At 37.0% G+C, this 26486-nt stretch overlaps 1 protein-coding gene across 4 annotated transcripts in view; it reads left to right on the top strand.

Moving 5' to 3' along the window:
- The window catches only part of LOC124605437, a 122520-nt gene that overhangs the window by 68741 nt on the left and 27293 nt on the right, over positions 1–26486 (top strand). For all 4 annotated transcript variants that reach the window (XM_047137105.1, XM_047137104.1, XM_047137107.1 and 1 more), the window contains 7 exons: positions 3870–4038; positions 4125–4229; positions 4323–4390; positions 6500–6634; positions 6718–7048; positions 14703–14923; positions 15012–15156. In XM_047137105.1, coding sequence (XP_046993061.1) covers positions 3870–4038; positions 4125–4229; positions 4323–4390; positions 6500–6634; positions 6718–7048; positions 14703–14923; positions 15012–15156 — 1174 coding nt within the window. The remainder of the gene's footprint in view (positions 1–3869; positions 4039–4124; positions 4230–4322; positions 4391–6499; positions 6635–6717; positions 7049–14702; positions 14924–15011; positions 15157–26486) is intronic.

Here is a 26486-nt window from a genome sequence, read left to right as displayed (position 1 = left end):
CAGAAGCTTTGAAGTCTCTGCTTCAGTCCTTCCACTTGACTCAGAACAAAGGGGCAATGTTCAGTTCTGAGGACAATTCTACAAATTGTGTGTTTCATTGAAACTCCATGCATAAGGCTAGTCTTCTCAATCTTCCCTGCCAGTTGCTGGAATGACCCAAGTATGACATCAGAGCTCAGACGACAGGCATCATTTTTCCAACATATGCCACAATCTGCAGTATAAATCAGAATATAACTGTGGGAATGGAATGTTGATTCTCTCAGACAATTGTATGATGAAGCACTCTTCAAGATGAGAGAGTCTTACATGATGTCACTTCCCTCACAAAAGCATCTTCCTCTCCCCACCCGTTTGGTGTGATTTGCATGAACTATTTGACATTGATCTTTCCTTTGAAAGGGATCATCTGTTCATCTACACACAATTGAAGTTCCATTTCAAGAGCTTGACACCTAGATCTCACTGTATCAAACAAAGGCCTTACTTTCCAGAAAATGTCTAAATTCTGAGAATCTTTCTTGTTATAATCAGTAAAATGCAGATTTCCTCTCAATTTGGAAAAAAACACTAGTAAATATCATAGCTTCTGATATGATAGGTACACAAAACTTTGTAACCCAGTGCAGTTGTACTCGTGAGTAGTTAAAAGCTCCCAGTGCAACAGTTCACTTTTCTATATTTGTTGGGGTAAAAATAGCAATTTTATTCTCGAATACATGTTCCTAAATCTTCATCCTTGAGATAATCCATTGTCTGGGTAAGTTCATCATTGTTGTCAGCTACTGAAGAAAAATTTTCATCTTCAAGTTCTTCAATACCATATATATCAGTATTGTTGATAATTCCTAAAATCTCTTCCATAGTGGGTTTTTCTTTGGAATTCCTTATCATTGTTGAAATAATTATGCATACTAAATTTTATGAACTGTAAGACGCTACATAGTATAAGAAAAACCGTAACTTTTAAACATTTTTTAATTTTTTTTTTTCCAGGGCTGAAATGCTGCTCAGCTGCTCTGTCTCCACGTTCTTCTGCAAATGCTATTACTTTCAATTTACAGCCCTCATTATATGAACACCTTCCATTTTTTTCCCCCATTACAAAACTAGCTACTGACAAAAATATTGTTCTGTTACCTATAACACAAGTTGCTTTCAATTCAGGTACACTGGCACTGTAGACTGCAATGGCGCATCATAGGCTAGATAGTGTTCTGGGTTTTTGTTGGTGGGGCAGGAGGGAGACAGTGTTAGCAAGCTTGCGAATCCCTGCAACTCATGTCCATTGTATCAGTGCACTGCTGCAGCCGGTTGAATCCAGTGCTGCCAGATAAAGATAGGTTTCCCATAGCATCAAATATATAGCCATTAAAGGACTGGCAGGAATTTTAAACCAAACATTGAACATTTTTATATTAATTCAGAGTACAAGATGCATCTGAATGTTAGAGGCAATTTTTCAAAGAAAAAAGTGCATCTTGTAGTCTGTAAAATATGGTAATTACTAACAGTGAACTAGTGTAAAAATGAGAGCAAACACTTAGAACTAGTGCACAAGCAAAATGTGAATTGCTGTAGGAAACCAAAAATGAGGATGACTGTAACTAGTTTTGAAATTAGAGAAACCTCTTTCGACGGGGAATGTTGAACATTTAGAAAAAAAAATTATACAATTCTGAAAGCTAAGTAGTCACACTCAGCCACAATGTTTGCACGACCAACTCTTAGCACATGCCTTGAAACATCGGTCAGCAGCTGGCTCTGAAACACAGACTAGTAGAAGAGAGTGTCCACTACAAAGTATGCTAAGCCCCGTGCCTTACAAAGCTAGTAGAATGTGTATATAGACTGAAAATAAAATTATCCACTGCAGTGGACGAATACACAGAAAGTGTTATCCTGATTTAGGTTTTCTGTAGCTGACCTATATTTATTAAAGCCGATGTTCGGATAGTTACTTTGAAAAGTACATAATCAGTTTCCTTCCCCATCCTTGCACTATCCGAGTTTGTGCATCTAACGATCTTGTTGCAGAGTCGCTAACTCTGATCTTTCTTCCTATGATAAAATGAAATTTCTGACGCCTTATTTGTGAAATATTGTGGATAAAGAAATAAACCTTTCAGAAAGTCAGATAGGTTGCAAATAATCGAAGTGGTAGCACCATCACTCATATTGTACAAAATGGAACTGATGATGTTAACTTTGGCACTATATATTTACAGTATCACAGACTCTTAGGAGGATCCATCCGTCTTTCTTTTCTCAACCTGTGGGATTCCTTTTTATTGTTACCATTTGTGATGATCATGGAATTAATTTTAATTCTTATGTCATTTAGACCACTGTTGCTGCTACACAGGCGATATCATCAATTCATTGTGACAGAGGCTTTACGCATAATGACTGTTAATTTGCTTTTCATTGCATTGTTTTTCCTTTACACACTATTTCTGAGCTCCTCATTGATTCCTCAATTTGTTATACATGTACATCAAGAATATTCAGATATTTATTAGTATAATAGAGGGAAATATTCCACGTGGGGAAAAAATATCTAAAAACAAAGATTCTGTAACTTACCAAACGAAAGCATTGGTACATCGATAGAGACAGTAACAAACACAAACACACACACAAATTTCAAGCTTTTGCAACCCATGGTTGCTTCATCAGGAAAGAGGGAAAGACGAAAGGATATGGGTTTTAAGGGATAGGGTAAGGAGTCATTCCAATCCCGGGAGCGCAAGACTTGCCTTAGGGGGAAAAAAGGACAGGTATACATTCGCGCGCGCGCACACACACACACACACACACACACACACACACACACACACACACACACACACACACACACACATATATCCATCCGCACATATACAGACACAAGCAGACTGTATATGTGCAGATGTGTGTGTGTGTGTGTAAGGTAAGTCTTTCCGCTCCCGGGATTGGAATAATTCCTTACCCTCTCCCTTAAAACCCATATCCTTTCGTCTTTCCCTCTCCTTCCCTCTTTCCTAATGAAGCAACCGTGGTTTGCGAAAGCTTGAAATTTGTGTGTGTGTTTGTGTTTGTTATTGTCTCTATCGACGTACCAACGCTTTCGTTTGGTAAGCTACAGAATCTTTGTTTTCAGATATTTATTAGTGTATATAAGGACAGACTTATCTTGCATTGCCTAATGATTTTGTTTTATATTATCTTGAGACATCTGACTTTCACCTTTTTTTCTTTTTGAAGTTGTAGCCAGTTTTGTAAAAGAGTATTTCAGACATGACAGTTCTCTTTAATGCCGTTATTGTTCTCTACTGATCTTGATAAATAAAATTTTCAGTGTTAACACAACTCTTCATAATAAAAGTGCATATGGCTGTGGGTTGCTCTATATTCTGTTCACCTTTTCAAGAAGATTTTATAAAACTGTAACATTAATACTGGAAGTTTTTTGGTAAATAGTGACAAAAGTATCTTTGTGGATTAGTCGACTGCAATATTATTGCGCCTGGGAGGGAAGGTGCTTTGGTCGACTCACCGTGTATCATTCATAATGAGATTTCATGAGGCCACACTGAAAAACTTAATATCATTCACAGTGTGATGTGTTTTCCTTAGACTTGCTGTAATGTCACCATGTGCTTCCGGTAAGGGCAGTGTGGTGTCAAGTGCAGTAATATGGTGGCCAAGCAGTATAATAACTACCTGCAAGAAATCATTTAATGACATCTCCGTAATGCTCCATTATGAACCATTAAACCTAATTTAGGAGTTTGTGTTCTTTAGGGAATTTTAAAATTTGTTGTATTCTTATGTTTTATGACTGCTACATCAGTTAACCTTTCTTAAATAAGTTTTTCTTTGTACAGTGAGGAGCTGAAAGAATTAAAAACGTTTCTGAGCCAGCTGGAGCAAAATGAATTAGACTCCAAGGGATTATATGAAAAGGCATTGGAGAAATATGTAGAGAATTTAGAAAATGCATTTATTACAAATTTCAAAGTTATTGATGAGTTAAAAAACGTCCCTGGAAGAATTGTAAGGCAGTTTGGTCAAAGTTTATAGAATTTTTATGCTAACTGTAGTACATCATCTGGCAAATAATTTAGCCTATTTTTTTTCAGATACTGGATCAATATCTGTGTGAATCACCGCTTTTAGCATTGAAAGAGAAGATTGACTGTTTTCTTGAAACTTTTAATTTTCACCTAAGAAATCATTTTATGGAAGTGAGTACTGAAGATTTTAAATTTGTATCCTTTTTATGCTGCTTGCCACTTATGAACGGGAAAATGTACAGATGTCTTAATTTATTATTTCAGGCAGCAAAGACTAATGGAGCAGAAAGATGTAGAAATGTTATTGTTGAACAGAGAATACTTGAAGCAAGGTAGTATGGAAATTTAAGTTTTAAACTAACAGTATGCAGAAGATGCCAGTCAGTTGAATACATATAAAATTCAGAACTGTAGCACTAATAACGAGAGGTGTTTTACTATATGAGTTTCCTATGTAGTAGTTGACTATATGAAACACTGGTGTATGCCTATTATTTCCTTATGAAGAGAGTAACCTTGCAAGATCTCATTCATGCCTTAATATCACAAACTTCAGTACTTTCAAGACATTTATAGCATATTATTGTGCTGTAGCAGCCACAAATAAATGTTTTTTTCATTTCATTTTGTTGTGCCTGATTGAAGATTCCAATGTACAAAGGTGCTATATACGGCACAAAGTAAGTAAATGTTCTTTAGTGAGGTATAAAAAAATTGATGACTCACTGCAAGCAAAAGGTAAGGATCAGGTTTCTAGCCCTAGTTCTAACATGTCACATATTCTAGAATGAATTTGAGGGATTTATGTCCTGGCTTCTGATGCAATTTTTTTAAATAAAAAAGATATTGGGTACGATAATAACATTCCAAACAGAAAGACCATACAAAAATGAGGAAAGGCAATCCCATGAGTATGTGTCACGTATCGATCAGCTATAGGTGTGATTGCCATTTCTCATTTGTTTATTAGCTTTTCTTTGCTACACCATAATTGATATTAATTCATTTATTCATCGTTATCTGCAAATCCCATCATGGAGGAGACTAATCTTCAGGGACATGGAAGGAATCAAGTTACCCATTAATAAGAGAAATAATGACTCCAGGTTACTTCTGTAAAGTAAGTTAGCGACATATTGTGACTAACAATCCACTCATGCTGACAGGTAAGGGAATTACTTATATATTAATTTCCGTATGTTTTATCTACTGTATGTAGCAGACTGTGAGACCATTGTTACAAATGGGGAAAATGAGTGTTACACTGTTTGTTGTTACATGACAGGTGCCGCTGATTCAGTAATGTAAAGTTCATGATAAATAATGCCATGTAGCATATGAAGTTGTCATGTAGCATATGAAGACAATCATGCACAGTTAGTAAATTAAAAAAAAAAGAAAAAAGAAAAAAAGAAAAAAAAAATCACTTATAACAGTCACATTGTATTTGATAATAAAATCAACAAATGCAAACAGTGTACTGTACCCACTAACAGATGTGGAGGAACCCAAGCAAATGTCATGTACATTCAATATTGAGTTTTATATATAAAAACAAAGATGATGTGACTTACCAAATGAAAGTGCTGGCAGGTCGACAGACACACAAACAAACACAAACATACACACAAAATTCAAGCTTTCGCAACAAACTGTTGCCTCATCAGGAAAGAGGGAAGGAGAGGGAAAGACGAAAAGATGTGGGTTTTAAGGGAGAGGGTAAGGAGCCATTCCAATCCCGGGAGCGGAAAGACTTCCCGGGATTGGAATGGCTCCTTACCCTCTCCCTTAAAACCCACATCTTTTCGTCTTTCCCTCTCCTTCCCTCTTTCCTGATGAGGCAACAGTTTGTTGCGAAAGCTTGAATTTTGTGTGTATGTTTGTGTTTGTTTGTGTGTCTGTCGACCTGCCAGCACTTTCATTTGGTAAGTCACATCATCTTTGTTTTTAGATATATTTTTCCTACGTGGAATGTTTCCCTCTATTATAACCATATCAATATTGAGTTTTGTGTGACAAAATTTCTCATAGTTGTAGTTAATGAAGTAAAGGAGAAAAATGAAATGGGTATTTTGTGTTCTTATAGTGTGCTGGCAGATGGTTAGTTTATAATGTAATTTGTCTCTGTTGGCCAATTTATGCAGCTTGTAAAACTCAGGAAAACGTCTTAATCCTTTAAGCTGTTGCCATTACACAGCTTCTGAATTGCATATATTATTTGATAGCATGACATTTTTGATCCCTGGATTATTGTTTCAGTATATCCTGCGCATAATGTATGGAATAAATGACAGTGGGTTATTTTATACATAACTTTTGTATCTCTGGTTGAAAATATATAAAAATTACATGAGGAACTTTAACTTATACTGTGCATGGTTTTCTTTCAGTTGAATCATTTTTAATCATTATATGTAATAATTGCTATCGTTGGTCTACAGGCTTTCAGCGACTTTGTATAAGAATGGTGTCCTCGAGTGTTTGCTAAAGGGACAAGAAGCAGCAGTTTCTCATACAATGACAATGGCTGATGCCATTGGAAACGGTGTTAAGACATTATTAACAACAAACATAAAGTAAGCAAACGATTCCTAATGCAGAAATACAAACAAAATGATAATTCAGTTTTCTATAAACAATTGTTTTGTTTTTATTTCAGGAAGGAACTGGCTACATTGAAAAACATTAAAATAGCTGAAGATTTAATATCAGATTTCAAGACTGATCTCATTTCTTTGTCACAGATGTCTGCTAATGTTAAACAATTGAAGCACATATTAACAATGTGTAATTCAAAATATAATCGTGTAAATTACTGGTTATTGCAAACGGAGAAATGGGCGGATTGCATAAAATTGGAAAAGAAGTTAATAAATGCTGTTTTGCATGTACTTCATTCCGAAAAGGAAGAACCCAATAAAGTTTTGTGTTTCCTTAAAGATTTTGAAACATATCTGAAAAGAGAACATGACAGTGTTATGTGTAGAACAGTAAGTACAAGCTGTATAAGTTGAAAAAATATAGTGACTCTGTAAATTGTGTTTGTTAAACAAAGTACTAATAACAGGCTACTGTAAAAGTTGGCACACGATAGAATTGTTTCGTTATGATGTCAGACAAGTGATGATACAGTATAATAAGCTGCTTGTAAGGAGCATGATACAGACAGTTACTATCAATATTTTCTGCTTGACTTGTCTGGAACACTAAATTAACAAAATATAATTATACTGTTTAGCTCAGTTCTGTAACCAGATTGTAAGACAATGTTTATTTGATAACTGTAGGATGACATAACTGCGACAATATGCGGCCACTTATTGTGACTGTCAGAGCTCTCTGAATAAATGTATACTAAAATAGATGGAAACAGGACAGCAGGAATGCTTTTGTACAGTCTCATGAAACAGATTATTTTAAGACCTGTCAACAAATGTTTTGGTGAAAATTAGAATGAGTCAATAGTTTCTTAAATTTCATCCATGATCAGACATTTTTCTGAAAGTTGACACACATAATAAACAGATACGTTAGCCTCATTAGGTGAAAAGTATTCTATACTCTGAGAGACAGCTTGGAACAAATCTGAATAGTTCTAAGAGAGGTTCTGTTTCTAGGATGTGTAGAATTGATTTTGTAAGGTAAGACAAACGTAAAGAAAAAGAAGTGTATGATGTAGCCTTCAGACACTGTTTCTTTGTGAACTGTTATCCCTTTTTTTGAGTTGATTTTCTAAGGGTGTTACACTTGACTTGTTACTGTTTGTGTTTTACCCTTACCTTCACAATATGGGAATACAATAATTCCAAAAGTGAAGATAGGTGCACAATCTAGTTTGCTTCCAGTGACTGTGCAGATGTCAGTTTATGATATACATGGACATTGGTAACACAGATATAGTATGCAGCTTTTACTTTTTACTACAGAATGTAGATTTTTTGTTTTCATTTATGATGAAAGCGAAATTACTATTGTATGGAATTTTTAAAAAGCCATGCTGTGCTGGTTTTTATTTATTTTTTTGTAATATTCATCGTGTCTTCACATCATAATAACTTTGATTTAGCTGTACATTATCTGCCACCCCAACTACTGGACATAGATCTTTGAAACCTTAACTTTAGAAGAGGTTATGCTGATAGGTAAATATCTGTTACACATTTATTCATTCACTATTGCTGAAAAACAAACCATTTAGTGTTGCACCATCTAACTGTTGGACAGAATTCTCTATGAAATATGAGATGGGGCAAATTGTGTATTTAGTTGACACGTGATGCAATCTACTGTTTTATAATTACTGATAAGTTTGAGTTTAATTTGTAACATATAAGACTTTAATTCTAAATGTCTATGATTCTGTGATTGATGGAAGGAGCGGAGCTAACCACTCACTTTGTTGTGGAGATATTGATTGATCGAGAGGCACATAAACAAATTTAAAAACTGTGGTGAACATCTGAACATATCCTTCTTCAGAACTAACTAATACAGAAGACACAATTATTTAGGAGACAGAATTGCTGACCAGTCCTTGCCTCCAGAAGGCAAAATGAATAGCACTCCTAATATACACTTATGGAAGGGACGCACTACTTATTTTCGGAAATAATAGTTCCTTTCTTCAAAAGGTCATGGCAAATATCCTTTCTCTGCCCTTTCCCAATGTACACGTGTGCTCTGTCTCTGATGGTCCTATCATTGATGGCACATATTTACTACTAATTTTTCTTTTTTCCACTCAACACAACTTTCACTCTAGTAAGGCAGCAACACCGGGATAATACACAAATAAACTTTGGTGCTTTAGTCTGTGTTAAGATTCACTCAAATGATTCATGCCCACAATGAAACTACTCAGGGAATCATCATCCACAGTTTGGCACATTCTCGCAAAATTTGTCTCCTCTCCAGACCAGATATTTGCTCCTCACTTTGTGGATTTGTCATCGCTAAGCATATTACAATCATTGTTAAATCTCATATTTTTCCCAAATTATGTTGGTTTATTAAATTGGTTTTCTTACTTCTTGGAATTCATTACGTGTCCACGTGGTACCTTACAACATTTCCAAATTGATATTGGCAAGGCTACAGTCTGATTTCAAAACATGCTTGCATTCATCATGTTGGTATCCTTAGTATATATCCAGCGCTCATTGTGGCTGATATGACCCACCACAAGGCACAAAATTAAGTGTTATTGTATGCAAAAGAGGTTCAGTACATTAATGAGGTAGCTACTGTTATTTCTGCAGGAAATCACATTATTGGCATCTAGACAAACACAATACAGTTTCTGTCTGTATGTTTGGGCTAATCTCAGGAACTACTGTAGAAATTTTGATACAGTTTTCGCTAAAAGGTAGACCGATTCAGGAGGAAGTTTGTGTGTATAATTTATAAATATTTCTTGCAAATTGGTTGAACTATGAATAAGTAAGTCTCCCACCAGCATGAAAATAACCCATTAGCATCTAGCAGTAAGCAGATGAAGGGTGTAAGGCCATCCATCTGCAACGCCTGGCCGGCATGAGCTACCGCTATCAGAAGGTTGGTGCGAGCTACCACATATGATGAATTAAAGTTCCCCGCTGCTGTGAAAATAATGCCATTGCCATCTAGGGATGAACAGGAGATGGGCTTAAGGCCGCTCAGCAGCAGTGCCAGGTGTGTAGGAGCAACTGCTACCACGAGGCTGGTGTGAGCTACTGCCAGCTTCCTAAATGACGTGCCAATAAGCTGTTAAGAGCAGATTTTTTTTTTTTTTATATAGTTAGTGTTTGAGGGGTGAGAATGGAAATGCTGGGTGCACACTCTTAAATCCCTGAAGTTATATGAAAGTGATGGTATTCAGTTATCTAATGTCGTTCTCTGAACATTAATCATAACCCTATCTAGTGGACCATAAACAAAATTTCAGCTATTGCAGACAGTCACCCACCAGTACATACTCAGTGCTATCTGTATAAAAACAGGGCGCATCACTTGTATGTTATATGTGCCATTTACCACCTCGACAGAGGTTTCTTTTGTTAGCAAGAGCTCGTCTTTTCAGTTCAGTGTCCACAGCTTTTGCAACATATTTGTAATTTTACACACAAGGCCCGTTTCCACTCCCACATGTACACTCTGCTACCCACTGTTCAGTGAATGGTGGCGGATCAGTATAGGCTTTTCTTTTTCTCCCTTTCCTGTTGTGTTTTAGCATGTAAGAAGTGAAAAATAATAAGTTCAAGATAATTTTCTTTATGTTTGTCTATATGCAGTGACCGCATTTATATCTATGAGCCTTACATGACATCTGCACTGCCATACTGCTCATCTTCAAGAGAGAAGCCATTATCCACTTTCGACTACTAGAACCACTGTGTTACTGCCATTGTATACTGAGTACCTGCTTCCTATGGGGTTGCTGTTGCTTGCTGTCCCAATGCATCCTTACAGCACACTAACATGCACCAACATTAGCACATACTCACCAAAGTTAAGTCTCATTTGTGCAATGAGTCTGTCACATTACAAGACTCCTTCTTAAGTTTTCAAAAAATGTTGTGCCTTTATTACTTGGTTTCCATGCATTAATTACATACTCATCACATTTCCCTTTAGATCTCTTTGAAATATTAAAACCATTTTTGTATCCTTTTAATGTTACATAAACTTTTCTCATAGACTACTTGTAGAATATTGTTGCACATGTAAAAGAAAGTGATAAGTTGGGCCAGAATGTAGTAAGTTTTAATTATACAGTGGAAAATCCAGGATGGAATAATGATAATATTACTCCTACCCTGCAACCCCCACCCCACCCCAGCCTCCTCCTTATCGCCATCACCCAGATTGCTTCTCCCGTGTGTGTGTGTGGCTGAACGCTCACATTTTTAGAAATGTTTCTTTTGTATTTTTCTGTGACTCAACATCTCCTATATATGGTGAGTAGCAATTCTTTTCATAATGTTGTAAAGCTTTTATTATAGATCTGTGGAACTGAATATTGTGACTTACCAAAATAAAATAATATCTTACATTCAACTGACATTATTGATGTTCGTTAGGTAACTGTTTTGATGGATTGCTTAACAGGGGTAAAAGATGGGTAGGCTTCTCACTAATCCGTAGTGCAGACAGTGATAGTCAGTTTGCTTGTTCTAGGCTAAATGTGTTACGTGTTGCACAAAAACAGACTCGCTAACTGCAGATGGGATATAGTACAGCTATCAGCACAGCAGTGAAAATACAGAAGACCAAACAGAACTAAAATTACAATGTACGTTTCATTACAAAGGAATAGAGCAGTGATGATATTAAGTTGTAGACTTTATTGTAAACAAGACTTCATTCCTTCATGCATTGAAGCACTTTTCGACAGAATAGCAAGATTGATTAAAAATAAGATATTCTGTGGGGTTGAAACAAAAGATATTCCGTGGAGTTCATTCAAGTCTTTGCACCAACATTCTCACATTCTGATGAAGAGGTAGAAGACTTCTATAAAGAGTTCCAGAAAGTAATGAATGACAGAAAATCCCATTACAGGATGGTAATGAAGGACATGAATGTGAAAGTAGAGCAAAAACAAAAGAGTGATTTTTCATTGGGAAACTGTTGCATGACAGCAGAAATGTCATAGGGCAGGAATTAGTCATATATCTCTTGAAGATTGTTTTGTCCTTAAAACTTGTTTCAGAAGAAAACAAATGGCATATGAACTAGGCAGTCAGCAAATGAGATAGACTGTATTTTATCGAACAGTAAAGAAACTGTGCAGGATGTACAGTCCTAAACCACATAAAGATTTCAGGAGATCATGGATTTGTCGGATATGGAATGAGGTAGATACAAAGCTAGAAAGAAACATGAACTCATCAGAAAAGGAAAACAGAAATTTAGATGATGAGTGTTTGTCCAAGAAAGGGGGGGGGGGGGTGTATTAAATTAAATTAAGCAACATGTTTTGCCATCTTGGAAACTTAATATTGTACAGGTACAAATTAAAGAGGCAATTATTTAATCATTGGAATCCAAAAGAAAAAGGTATTGCAGACACAACAAATGAGAAGAAATTCTGAAATGAAATGAAATGAAATGAAGCAAGAGAGTTATTGCAATGAGCACAAGAGTTTCAAGAAAACAATGTAAAATACGAAAATTGTATTAGAGAAATGATTGAAAAAAGTAAGAGTTTGAATATGACAAAACAGAAACGTTGTTTATACATCACATTTCCTCAGTTAAGATGGCAGATGATACAGTAACTAGCAGCACTGGAAAACGTGTAAACATTACAATACTTATTTAGTTTGTGTTGTTTGAGAGAGAAAAGGCAAAATACTGATAGCTGATAAAAGAAATAAAGTCATTCCAGATGCAATCCCGGGTGAACTATTTAAAACCATTTGAGGCATGAAGGCAGGAAAAGTCCCAGCAAGTGCATGGAGGATTGAGTAGAAATGGTTCTAGCTGGAGGCAAAGCATTACCAAAGAAACTACCGCAAAATTATTGATAGTATGTCTGCAGACCAGTGCCCCAAAACTGGGATGCTGGTGCAAATGTTATACTTCACATGAAATGGGATGCAAGCTGTTGGAAACTAAAAATCTATTGATTGGCGACTCCATGGAGTGCTGTGTGCACAACGACCATACATGTTAAATTAAAAGGAAGGTCAGCGTTGGCCGTAATATTGATGGTTTATTGATAGCAAAATCGATTTTCAATCACATAGTGATCATCTTCAGTGCTGTGGTGTACAAATTAAACTCATAAACACTGGTATCAAGTAATCAGTAACCAAAACTAAGAAGCAATCGCAATAACCCATTAGTTATTGTGATTGCTTCTTAGTTTTGGTTACTGATAACTTGATACCAGTGTCTATGAGTTTAATTTGTACACCACAGCGCTGAAGATTGTCACTATGTGATTGAAAATCGATTTTGCTATCAATAAACCATCAATATTACGGCCAACGCTGACCTTCCTTTTAAGTTAACTAAAAATCTGTTGCTTCCAACTAATAATGCTTAAGAGATTCACTAAAATTATCACCATATACACACATAAATGACAGTTGATTACAATCAAATAAAGAAACAAGCTGGATATAGAACAGTGGAAAACTTGCAAACAAAGAACAGGGCAATGAATTGCTACTTTATCTCTTGGATTTGTAGATGTTGGGAAAGCTATATACACTTCCAACTAAATCTGTTCTGACAGCCATTGAGAAATGAATAAACTGATTCAACCTGTTAATGTACTGAAGAATGTACACGTCAATGGTGCAGTCTCCATTAGACATGAGTAGAAAAATAAGGAATTTAGAATTGAATGCAGTGAATGAAAGAAAATCTATATCATTAAAACTAATCAGCTCTCCTAGAGGAAGTTTTCAGTTCTTTGAACGGGGAAAATGAAGATGTAATGAATGCTAATGTAACATGTCTGAACCACCTTCGTTATGCAGATGACGTTGTTTTGAGTACAGATAAACTTCAATAACAAATGGAAGAATTTAATGAAGCAAATTTTGAAAGTATTAGTGTCTATAACCAGTTTTGAGTCTCTACTGTGGGGTGTGGACCTTCAGCACAATAACCATTCAGAAACGAATGTGTCCTCAGTGACTTGTGAGGAAATAGATAGATGAATCTCGAGAGCTATTAGTTGTTACAGAATAAGAAACAAATGGGGTCAGGGAACAAACTGTAGTGAAAGATATAATTGTGATAGGAATAAAACTTAAATTGAATGAATAAAAGTAGTCCTGAATATACTGCAAGTGCCCATACTATTTGGTGAAGTGAAGAGGAAGAAGAAGAATGAAAGTGGATGGCACATATATCCAGATGAATGGATGAAGATGGGGAAAGGAAAGTCTTTGCTGGATTCCTGCAGATGAGAAAAGACAGAGATGATGACTTAATTAAAAGTGAAAAAGATGTCATTAGAGAAAGACTCAAGAGTATCACAGACGCACGTTACATGGAAAAGTCTAGACAAGGCCTTCACCCAGCAGTGGATATCAAATGGATGACAACAACAATGATGATATTTGAATTTGTACATTCACCCAAGAATTACCTGAAGATTTTATTAATTGTATGTGTAATGAAAGTAATATAAATTATGATAAACATATATGAAAATTAGAGTTACTGAAGTATGCCAATAACAAAAGTGACAAGCTGCGAGCAGTGTTCAGAATACATACCCCACAAGCTCTCCAGTGGTCAGTGTAGTGCTCCGAGTGAAGACTGGAGTAAGTATTGAAACAATTTGCTTAACTGCTTTCTTATATTCTTACCTGCCACCAAGTCATCTTGTGTCCAGAGCAAGTAGGCCTGAGCAAATAGGCCATTACAGTTCAGTCTTAATAGTGAACAGTGCCACTTGGTGTCATTCAGTTCATATTCCTAGCTAAATTGCTGGTAGTTTCTGATATACATTCTAATATAACAGGTAATCAGTGTTCTAGCAATGTCATGGAAAAATTTGCTTCTTCTTATTTTTCTTTCTCTTATTTCACGTTATTTTTATTCAACGTGTTTATAAATGTTATATTTCAATGTTAGGCTAAGAAAACCTAGATTTTTTTATTATTGACTCAACAATAAAACAGTTGTTCATGTACATTTCAGGCTTTCATGCACACCCAATTGCAAAACCCAATGGAAGATGATATGTTACACAGTGTACTTGTAAACATATTAGGTCAGATTTCAGTTGACAAGGGCATTTCCACAAAACTGTCATGGAGGCAATTGAAAGAAGCAGTCATAAATATTAAAAAAGCAACTGTTTGGAAGCAGAATAACTTTTTCCAGTCATTTAAGAAGACAAGACATATTTTATTTGAAAAGTATGTATGGAAGTATTTTATTTATTGTTTTAGTGCTGATGATGGCAGTGATGGTGGTGATAATACAATCTGAATTGTTTTATTGCAGTGATAATTTGTTTAAATTAATCAATGGTCTTAAAAGGGAATCTGGATTAAATTATTCACAAATGAATATAAATGCACACCAGCAGAGATTGAGTGATTCCGAAAATGCTCTTTGTGCAATAAATGAAGATTTTATAAAGAAACAAGTAAGTAGTGTCATTTTATTAAGCAGGCTGTCTTAGAACCTTATTCAGTTTGATCTTAAAAAAATCGGTACTATTTTAACCCTCGAGTGGGCATGCCTATGTACAAAGTGCATCAACCACAAATAATATTCTCTTGTACCATTCCTTTGTGGTTTTACAACTGTGAACTGGTACCTATTCCTTCATTGCTGCTTCGGCTAACAGAGTGATAAATTGTGCTGTTATGTGGCCAAATGTGCAGTGGTAATATAAAATAAAAAGCGAGCTAGATTAGAAAAAATTTATGATCCGTGCAAGAAAACGAGCCAAATTCCGAGCTACCGGTGCAGTCCCACAGTGAGACAGTTCCCTAAGAGACAATTAGCAATTGAATAAGTGTCTGGCTGGGATCTGATGCAACTACTCTATTTAATACTTCGAGTGAGTCATCACTACTTTGAGTGGGTTGTTATTGTGGGGTGACACTTGTATACAGCGAAGTAGTGATACACTGAAAGTTTATTTTATTATTGTTTAATTAAACAGTGATTTAGCTCATATAATGTAAGTTTATTTTGTCATTGCTTGATTGAACTAAACTAATTAAATTGTGATTTTGCTCATACATGTTTATCTGGGTAACGTAAAGACAGTTACTCTTTTCATGTGTACAAAGTACACCTGCCCATTCGTGTTACAAAAAAAGGCATGCGCTCTTGAGCGTTAATAGTTGTTTGTCTGCAATATAATTGGCAATTAGATACTGGACAAAATTAATGTATCTTTAAACATTGCAGTAAGTGAACAATTCACCTTTTGTCACTGAATTGTCATTCCTAATGGTTCTGCTCCAATCACAGTGCCTGTAAATGGCATAAGAAGCCGAAAGTCATTTTCTGACCAAATAGATGTAATTTTACAGAACATTAGTAACTGTTTCCTGTTTATTATTATTATTATTATTATATTCTGCCAAACACCAATGGAGAATTTGCGGGATTAGCCGAGCAGTCTAAGGCGCTGTAGTCATAGACTGTGCGGCTGATCCCGGCAGAGGTTCGAGTCATCCCTCGGGCATGGCTGTGTGTGTTTGTCTTTAGGATAATTTAGGTTAAGTAATGTGTAAGCTTAGGGACTTGGACTCGCATTCGGGGGGACGACGGTTCAATCCCGTCTCCGGCCATCCTGATTTAGGTTTTCCGTGATTTCCCTAAATCGCTTCAGGCAAATGCCGGGATGGTTCCTTTGAAAGGGCACGGCCGATTTCCTTCCCCATCCTTCCCTCACCCGAGCTTGCGCTCCGTCTCTAATGACCTCGTTGTCGACGGGACGTTAAACACTAATATCCTCCTCCTCCTTAGGGACTGATGACCTTAGCAGTTAAGTCCCATAAGATTTCACACCCATTTGAACATTTTGAAAATTCAGTTAATGTTTTATGTAATTATGTGAAAGATTTTTAGAACACTCAATAAGATAATGCACTGTTAAGTAGCAGAAGAGTTACAGAATGGAATCTATGTTCACTTTCTTAAGTTGTCAGTTTCTGTTTTTCTCCAGTTTCTGTAGGAAAACTGTGCAAAAGGAAAAGTATTTTATTTCTGCCTTGTGCATGAATACTATTTTTGTAAACTATCATCAAATGTAAAATCAGATTCAGTTAGTAGGCGCAGTTCAAAAAGTTGCAGAAATGGGGAGGAAGAAGAAGAAGAAGAAGACAAAGAAGAACAAAAAGAAAAAAAAAGCTTTTCTTTATCAGACTATTTTTCAAAGTATTAAAATAATTCACTGCCTATTTACTTTCTCACTTGCCTTCTCCAAACCCATACAGACTACATATCATATGTCACAAGTGGAGTAGCTAATATTCATCACACTTTGGAAGTACTAGTTACCTCATCCAAACCAAGCAACCATTCACAATTAGATTATTTCACTCTGAGACAATTAAAAGGTGGGTATATAGTTTCAGATACACACTTAAAATACTGTAATATGCTGATATACACTGAAGCACCAAAGAAACTGGTATAGTCTGGTGCAGGTGTTAGATTGGTTACTGCTGCTACAATGGCAGGTTATCAAGATTTAATTGAGTTTGAACATGATGTTATAGTCGGCACACGAGCGATGGGACACAACATCTCTAAGGTAGCGATGAAGTGGGGATGTTCCTGTACGACCATCTCATGAATGTACCATGAATATCAGGAATCTGGTAAAACATCAAATCTCTGACATTGCTGCGGCCAGAAAAAGATCCATGATGATTCCAAGACACAAACCTTTACGCCTTGCCTGGGCCCATCAACACCAACTGGACTGTTGATGACTGGAAACATGTTCCCTGGTTGGATGAGTCTCATTTCAAATTGTATCAGGCGGATGGATGTGTATGTGCAGGGAGACAACCTGATGAATCCATGGCCCCTGCATGCCAGAAAGGGACTGTTGAAGCTGATGGAGGCTCTGTAATGGTGTGGGGCATGTGTAGTTGGAGTGATATGGGGCCCCTGAAACGTCTAGATGCGACTCTGACAGGTGGTGCATATGTAAGCATCCAGTCTGATCACTTACATCCATTCATGTCCATTGTGCATTTCGGAAGACTTGGACAGTTCCAGCAGGACAATGCGACACATCCAGAATTGCTACAGAGTTTGCTTCTGAGTTTAAACACTTCCACTGGCCACCAGACTCCCCAGACATGAACATTATTGAGCATATCTGGGGTGTCTTGCAATGTGTTGTTCAGACGAGACCTCAACCCCCTCGTACTCTTATGGATTTATGGACAGCCCTGCAGGATTCATGATGTCATTTCCCTTCAGCACTGATTCAGGCAATAGTCGAGGCCATGCCACATCATGTTGTGGCACTTCTGCGTGCTCGTGGGGGCACTACATGACATTAGACAGGTGTACCAGTTTCTTTGGCTCTTCAGTGTATATGCTTTATAATTTTTGTGCCAGTGGAGTAGCATGTAATCAGTCAAAACTATCTTAATTGCTCTGAGGGAGAGGGAAAAAGAGGCTTCGGGGAGGGGGGAGGGGGGGGGGGGGGAGAGAGAGAGAGAGAGAGAGAGAGAGAGAGAGAGAGAGAGAGAGAGAGAAGGCAATATTACGTGAAATATAACATAAAACTGGTTTTCTCGTATTTTTTGGTGTATAACAGAAAGATTACTGCAGATAGGATATGTTGTCATTATTAAAAGGCACATTGAATAGAAACAATGTTTACTGATGTTCTGTATATAGGGTGTATACGATCTGGGAAAAACATGGGAATTTTTTCGTCCAGGATAAGACCGGGAAAAGCTCGAAAATTTTTAAGAATTCCTGGAATTTTTAATTGCTTTAGTTTTCATTAAATGATAACAGTTTTTACTGGTAAGAACTGATATTCTAACAAAGAATTTTACTTTAGCTCGTTACTGCAATATAATGCTGCAGCAATAAAAAATAAGAGGAAAAAATAAATAGAACTTCAGTTGCAAAGGAAGTACGCAACAAAACACAGCACACACAAAAGCGTTTGTCAGCAGCAAAATGTGTCAAATGCCTTAGGATGAAGACTACGCAATATTTCTTAACAACCACCTTCTTCCAGTGGGTGTGATGTCACGATGATTAACATTAAGTTCGTTTGGGCAGTTGCCAGCGGGCTTCTGCGCATGTGCAATTGAGTTGCGTATGAGATGTACCATCTCCCACTTTTGGCTACTTAAAGTAATTATGCACGAGCTGTATCATCAGTAGCAACAAGCAGCCAGATGTTACTGCAAACATTTTTCTGGATGCCAGACTTATGCATGCGCAGAGCAGTCTGAATTGTAATGGGATGAGGGGTAGTCTCTACGTGAACCGTGTTTACGTTTAGTGATTTTGCTGTATTCTCTGGGTTTACAGCTCTCAAGAACAGAGCGGATTTCTGTGACCAGGAGCTATAAAGTGAATTAAAATGTTCACATAATTATGGAAGGCTAAAATATGTTATTAGTTTTTCTGATTTTCATTTCCAGGTTTTTGGCAGTCGGCCATTAATTGCCATGCAGAACAATGAAATTATTTTTGTCGAGTTGCTAAAAAAATTTGGCTTTGAGTAATCTTTTGCGCAGAGGCAGTCAATTCATTTGAAACACTATTGGCTAGTGTCAACTGCTTGTGCAATTACAAGTATACTGGAAACTCGATTAACCGTCATCTTCGGGACCGTGGTTGTGACGGTTGAGCGAATAGGTGGATACCAGAAACACTGTATTCCTCCAAAACATAACCTCAATCAATTATTTTATGTATAGACACATATCACTCACAGTAAAATAATAATATTTCGGAGCGAAAACAAATTAAATACGATTGTAATAGCAAATAAAACTATTTATTACATGATAAAAACATCCGCACAGTAGCTGCAAAAGTTGCAAAATACGTAATGTACAGTACTGTACTGTACTATAAACTTATAGATGAAATAGTTTATCTAGCTTGGAAATAGTCAGTCAATTTCTTCTTCCTTTTTGATGTTCGAGCTTTCACTGCGGCAATTTTTCGTATTTTTCGGAGCAGTAGTGCCTGCGTTGCATTAGCCTCTTCTTGACTTTCAAACCATTGTATACACTTGGACAGCATTGTTTCGGCCTCTGAATGGCTAATAGTTTGTTTTTCTTCATGGTTTGAACATTCGTCTTCATCAGCCCCTTCTTCTTCTTCTTCTTCTTCTTCTTCTTCTTCTTCTTATTCTTCTTTGGTGGCACTTACACTGGCAACAATTTCGTCATCACTCAAAATTTGATAACCCTCGTCCACTTTGTCACACTCTAACCACTCTGATACTTCTTCTGACGTCAAATTTGTGCTGATTTGTAAATTATTGCACAAATTGACCATCTCGTCAACTGTCACACACTCAGGTTCCTCCGATTCTTCACCTCTAGGTTGAGGCCAAAGTTTATTCCAGCCGTTCTTGAGATTTGACACTGACAAATCGCTCCATGCACTGGCAACATTGAAAATGGCAGCCTTAATACTGTAAGACCTCCAAAACTGTTTTATAGATGTTGATTCATCAGATGAGAGCAAACTTTCGATAAATATTTTTCTATAACGACGTTCCATGGTTTCGATGATTCCCTGATCCATGGTCTGTATAAGTGAAGTTGTGTTTGCTGGAAGGAAAAAGACATGTTATGTTGCTGTCATCACTTTTCATTTCACAAGTAGGGTGCGTTGGGGCATTGTATAAGCGCTTTTTTTTTTTTTTTTTTTTTTCCGCCCCCCCCGGCCGAATGTGCTCTAACTTGAGATACAAATTGTTTGTGAAACCAGTCAGAAAAAATTGATTGATCCATCCAAGCACTCTTCTGGGCATAGTATTGTGCAGGGAGAGCATTCAAATTCTTGAATGCACGAGGTTTTCTTGATTTCCCAATCACAAGTAGGGGTAGCCTATGATTGCCAGTCGCATTTGAGCAAACCATAGCAGTGATGCGGTCTTTTTGTACTTTGAAACCTGGAGCAGCTTTATTAGAGAGTGATGCTAATGTCTTTTGTGGTAAAGCCTTCCAATGAAGCCCAGTTTGATCACAATTGTAAACTTGCTCCCTAACAAGATTCAATTCAGCGATTTTTTTCTCTAAATTGTTCCCGGAACTCAGCAATTACACAGCTATCCGCGCTGAGTTTTTCTCCACTGATATCAAGTTGGCGAATGCCATGATGAAATTTAAACTTGTCGAGCCATCCGATACTTGTTTTAAAAGACGAGTCACCATCAAGTTTGTTGTTCATTTCAACAGCCTTGGCCATTATTATAGGCCCTGAAAGTGGAATCCCCTGACTTCTTGCTTGTATAAACCATCAGTACATTGCAGTGTCCAATTCATCATATTTTGCAGGTTTCATTGTCTTTCTTGTTCGCACATCTCCATCCATGCTCTGCATTGTTGACACATGTTGTTCTATTTTATCAGCATCACGTTTTATATCGTTAACTGTTGTTCTTCCAATACCATAAATCAGCGCTACACTTGCGCAGTTTCGCCCTTTTTAAGTGTTTTATAATTTCAAGTTTTTGATGAAGTCCTAAAACAACACGTTTACGTTTTTCACACATTTTATCAAGTCACTGTATCACACACACCTGCACTAAATACGGTAGTGTAAAATATTAGTCAATAAAGCTTATTCAAGTGGAAAACACGTAACACGGCACAGCCTGCTAAATACACTGCGACAATTACAGTCTTCTCGCCACAACTGGAAACCAATCCAGTGGCGATTATTGACTCACAAATGAGACAAAGACAAGAAAAGGGGGAGATGTGTTAGCACGTCAACTGAAGGTCATATTTTATGTACCATTCTACGGCGTGCTGGTACATTCACTTCCCACTAAAATAGAGTAAATAAACAAAGCGAACGCGTCACTGCACCTTAGAGCATTTTGTTATTAGAGTATTATTATGCTGTTACAGCAGTGACGGTTAACAGAAACTGACTGTTTAGAGTTTTTACTGTACACGTTGTTATCTTTTGGGACGTACGGCATTATGCTATAATAAAGAACTAAACATGAGATAGTACAGTACTGGTACTCGAAGAAAATTTGCATTCTGAAAACCGCACTGAAAAGTTAAATATCAGCTTGGGGCCTACTACTTCTTGAATCTGGACATACGAATGTGCTGTTAAAGCCGAATTATGCATTGTAGTATGGTTTACAAAATTCCCATGCTCTTGGAGTATCCTCTGATGTCCTGTTTCATTTATGATGTAATATAAGATCTCTTAATGCCATAAATGTACGAACATACAGTCTACCTACGTCATCGTAGCTGCGAAGGCACAGTAATGTAGTTTTCTGGCACTCTCTGACAACTGCTGAAACGAATTGTAACAGGTCATGGGAAAATATTGCAATTGATCGTTTAAAAAGCATTACTTTCAAAGTTATTTACTTAATAATGATTTATATCGAAACGAACTGTAGATAACGAAAATGATTAAGAGCAAGAATTAAAAACAAATTTTCATGTCTGGTAAGAAGTATTCTCATACTTTTTGCTACTAGAAAAGCACAGAGAACCTTTAAATTGCATTACAGCAAAAAGCATGGTGAAGTCATACTGGTTTAACATAGATTCAATAATTACTAGTAAAATTAAAGCTAACGGGAGAAGTGCAGAAAAGTTGGGTTTTGGGCAGAGAGGAACCAAAATGTATCACAAAAACGGGAAAATGAAATGAATGACAACAAATACGAATCAGTTGCATAAAATGCAGAGAAACCGTCACATCAATCCAAAAGAAAAGCCGGTACATGACTAACGAATATCTAAAATAAATAAATAAATAAATAAATAAATAAATAAATAAATAAAAATATTATAAAGAATACTGGAACCGATAACTAAAATTAACGTATGTCGGTAAATTCCAGTTACAGATTCCAACCGCTTCATGATCCATATGTAAATTATTTTTGCAGTTGTGTGCACTGAAACGTAATAGCATTTCTACGTTTGTGATTGCTCTCTAAAACTACTCCGGATTATTAAAAAATGCAGTCATTAACCATAACTGACATTCTATATGGGTCAATTCTAGTTACCGATTCTAAGTATTTGATGGTTCATAATTTTTGAACACTTGCAGTAAATCTGTGAAGTATGTTTTTGTAGGATTTCCGATTTCTTCTCACTCTCAGAACCTCTATGAAAAAATAATAAATATTGTAGGTACAGCTTCCAAATTTTTCTCTTTTTCGTAGTAATGAAGATAGTAATACCATATGTAGAAATGCTGTAACACTTTAGTGCACACGCTTGTTGTTAAAACGATCTAAATAACTAACCGTGGAATGGTTGGAATTAATGTATACTTGTTCGACCCTACTTTTTGTAAATTTTCATTACTTACTTGTCCTGTTAGATTTAATAATTAGTATTAAAAGTTAACGCTGATTCATAACATTGTGACTTCATTATGCGATGTACTGTACTTGATTTAAAGGTTCTCTGTGCTTTTCTTACACGCATAAATTACGATAGTTTATTTCAGACATGTACACTTCTGCTTTTCCGTTCTTATTTATTTTGCTAACATTTAATTCTTATTGATATAATTTGTGGCGAAGTAACTAAGTAAATGAAATCTGTTTGTAATTTTATCGTATGCTACCCCTTCGTTCCTTTACGAATATGATCAGTTGCTTTCAAAGATTGCCTCTATGCAGCGTTCTGCCTCAGATTTGACGTCATCGCTCAAAGCCGACGAGTGGAATCGAATGCTAGAATTGACCCCATGATGCTTCATGTCAAGGATCTTTCCAAAGCCTTTCTTTTCTTTTTTTGCTCATTCTGAGTTTCAGTTTATAAACTGCCGGGAAATTCAGCGACGGTGTATAAAACGTTAACTATTGAAATGACTGATAAGTTTTACAGTTCCGAGGGAAAATATACATCCACTTAACACGGAAAAAGTGTATTTCCACGTATTTACACCTGGGGAAAAGTGTGTTTTTTAACTACTGGGAAATACGGGATTCTTTCTTTCTTTTCTTTTCATCCCCCCCCCCCCCCCCCCCCAGGTATACACCCTGGAAGATTAAAGTGGCTTTAGCTGGATCATGGAGTGACATGTCAGGAAATTATAGAAAGATAAATGTTACCAAACATTTTCTACAGTACTATCAAATGCCTACTACATGGATAGTGGGATGAATATATTTCCATATATCTAATCTACTTCTTCAGCAAGTCCAGACGTCTTGTAATGCTCAACTCGGTATGTACTGTCCACCCTTCAGAGATGAGATGTAACTGGGTGTCAAATCGAAGGAATGCAAGAAGGGTACCTCATGAAGTTCTATCCTCAGTTTTATAGCAAATATAAGACGTTAAAGCATAACTAGGAAAAGTGTTCAGATACAGCGATGGCCAGTTACAAGTTGAGCTAGGCATGTGATTGGTATGCAGCATCTGTTATCCAGTTCCCAATAGTTCATGCTAATGAAGCAATTTCGGTTATTGGAATACTTATATAGAATTATATATAATATATATATTTATATAGAATTATATAGAATTGTTAGGGTAGACTGGGTGCCTTAGGTAGTGTTTCTTTGTCACTGAATATGACTTTTGTAACACTAATGTTAATTTCAGTCTTTCTGCTGCCAGCATACTGAAGAAATTCCTAACTATTGTGAATAATGGTGACCAACTGTAGAAGCAGAATAGTCACAAACTCTTTACTGGCATGTTCTGGAGAGATAATTTGTTCTTATCTGTCTGCTGGTTACTCATTATAGTGATTATGGAAATAGCAAAGGGATATAGCATTCTTTCCCGTTGTGAAATTGTATTTCAGTTCCAATCATAAGTCTTCTGGCAACCTCAAACCAATACCAGGCAGAAATAGTCATAGGTATGTGCTTTGGGAAAACCAATTTACTTAATGAAAAAAAAGTGTTTTGTCTTTGAAATGATCCTCAGCCATCATCAGTGCCCAGGAATTTGGTTGTAATACATCAATTACAGTATAATGTAAATGGATAGATAAAAGAAAACCTACTCACCAAGTGGTAGCAGGAGAACAAAAAGGTTTAACTTTTACAAGCTTTCGGAGCCAGTGGTTACTTCTTCTGGCAGATGAGTTGTAGGGGAAAGAAGTGGGGTGAAGGAAGGAAAAGGGCTGGAGAGATTTAGGGAAGGGGATACAGTTCAGAAAAGTCATCCAGAACCCCGAGTAAGGGAGGCTTACTGGACAGAATGAGAATGAAAGACTGATTGCTGAGGACTGCACCAGACGAGATTTGAAATCCTGAGAGCTTAATGGTGGAAGACTGGGTAATATGCAAGGCAGAGATTACAACAACAACATGCACGAGTTAATAAGAATAAAGCTAAGTGCATTCTATGTAACATAGGTGGGAGGGATGGTGACGAAAAATAGACAGGTTATGAAAGATGTAGAAAACTAAAATGAAGTGAAGGAAGGAGTACTAGCTGTGAATAAATGCTGAGATGGAATGAGTTAACGTAAATTAAGCCCAGTTTGGTGGCAATAGCCAAGGACATGTTGTCACACTAGTTCCCACCTGCAGAGTTCTGAGAAACTGGTGTCGGGGGAAGAATCCAGATGGTGTGTGTGGTGAAATAGGCACCGAGGTAATGGCTGTCATGTCGTAGAGCATTCTCTGCAACAGGATAGTGTGTGTTGCAGGTATACACCATCTGATTATGCCCATTCATCCTGATTGATAACTGGGTGATACTCATGCTGATGTAAAAGGCCAAATAATGTTTACATAACTGCTGATATACGATGTGTACTTTCACAGGTGGCTCTTCCCTTGATAGTATATTTTTTGCCAGTTACAGGGCTGGAATAGGTGGTGGTAGGAGGGTACACAGGGCAAGTCTTGCAGTGGGGACAGTCACAGGGGTAGGAGCCATAGGGTAGGGAGATGGGTGCAGAAGTAGCATAGGGTCTGACAAGGATGTTGCAGAGATTGGTAGGGCGACGAAAAGCTATTTTAGGTGTGGTGGGCAAAATCCCAGACAGAATGGATCTCATTTCAGGGCTTGAGTTTAGTAAGTCATTGCCTTGTCAAAGTAGCTGATTAAAACATTCAAGACTAGGACAACACTGAGTGTCAAGTGGTGTGCACCAAAGTTGTTTTTTGAAGAGATCAGCAGTAACAGGATTGGATGTGATGGATCAGGTAATCTGCTTTAGAACTAGACTGTTGGGAGAATTATGTCCAGTGAAGGCTGACATGAGATTGGTGGTGTATTGCTGTAAAGAGCCTGCATCCGAACAAATACATCTGCCTCCAATGCCAAGACTCTATGGGAGAGAACGTTTGATATGGAAAGGATGGCAACTGTCAAAATGTAAGTACATTTGTTGTTATTACCAACATGCTCTACAATAGGATAGTCTTGACCTCGGTGGCTGTTTCACCATACGCGACATCTGGGTTTGTCCCCCAGACACCAGTTTCTCAGAATTCAGGAGGTGGGAACTAGTGCGACAACGTGTCCTTGGTTCTTGCTACCCACCTGGCCGCCTTAATTAACGTTAATTCCATTCTGTCTCAGCATTTTTTCACAGTAACTGCTCCTTTCTTCACTCCGTTTTAGTTTTCTGCATCTTTCATTTTCTGACCTGTCTATTTTTCTCCATCCCCCCCTCCCACCTCTGTTACATACAATGCACCTAGCTTTTCGCTCTTATTAACTCGTGCACAGTGTTTAAGCAGCAATCTCCGTCTTATGTATTACCGTGTCTTCCATCTTTAAGGTCTCAGGTTTTCAAATCTCATTTGGTTCAGTCCCCAACTAC

This window comes from Schistocerca americana, chromosome 3 (assembly GCF_021461395.2).
Source record: "Schistocerca americana isolate TAMUIC-IGC-003095 chromosome 3, iqSchAmer2.1, whole genome shotgun sequence".
NCBI lineage: Eukaryota > Metazoa > Arthropoda > Insecta > Orthoptera > Acrididae > Schistocerca > Schistocerca americana.
The sequence above is the reverse complement of the archived record's forward strand: the minus strand, read 5'-3'. Positions and strand labels throughout refer to the sequence as shown.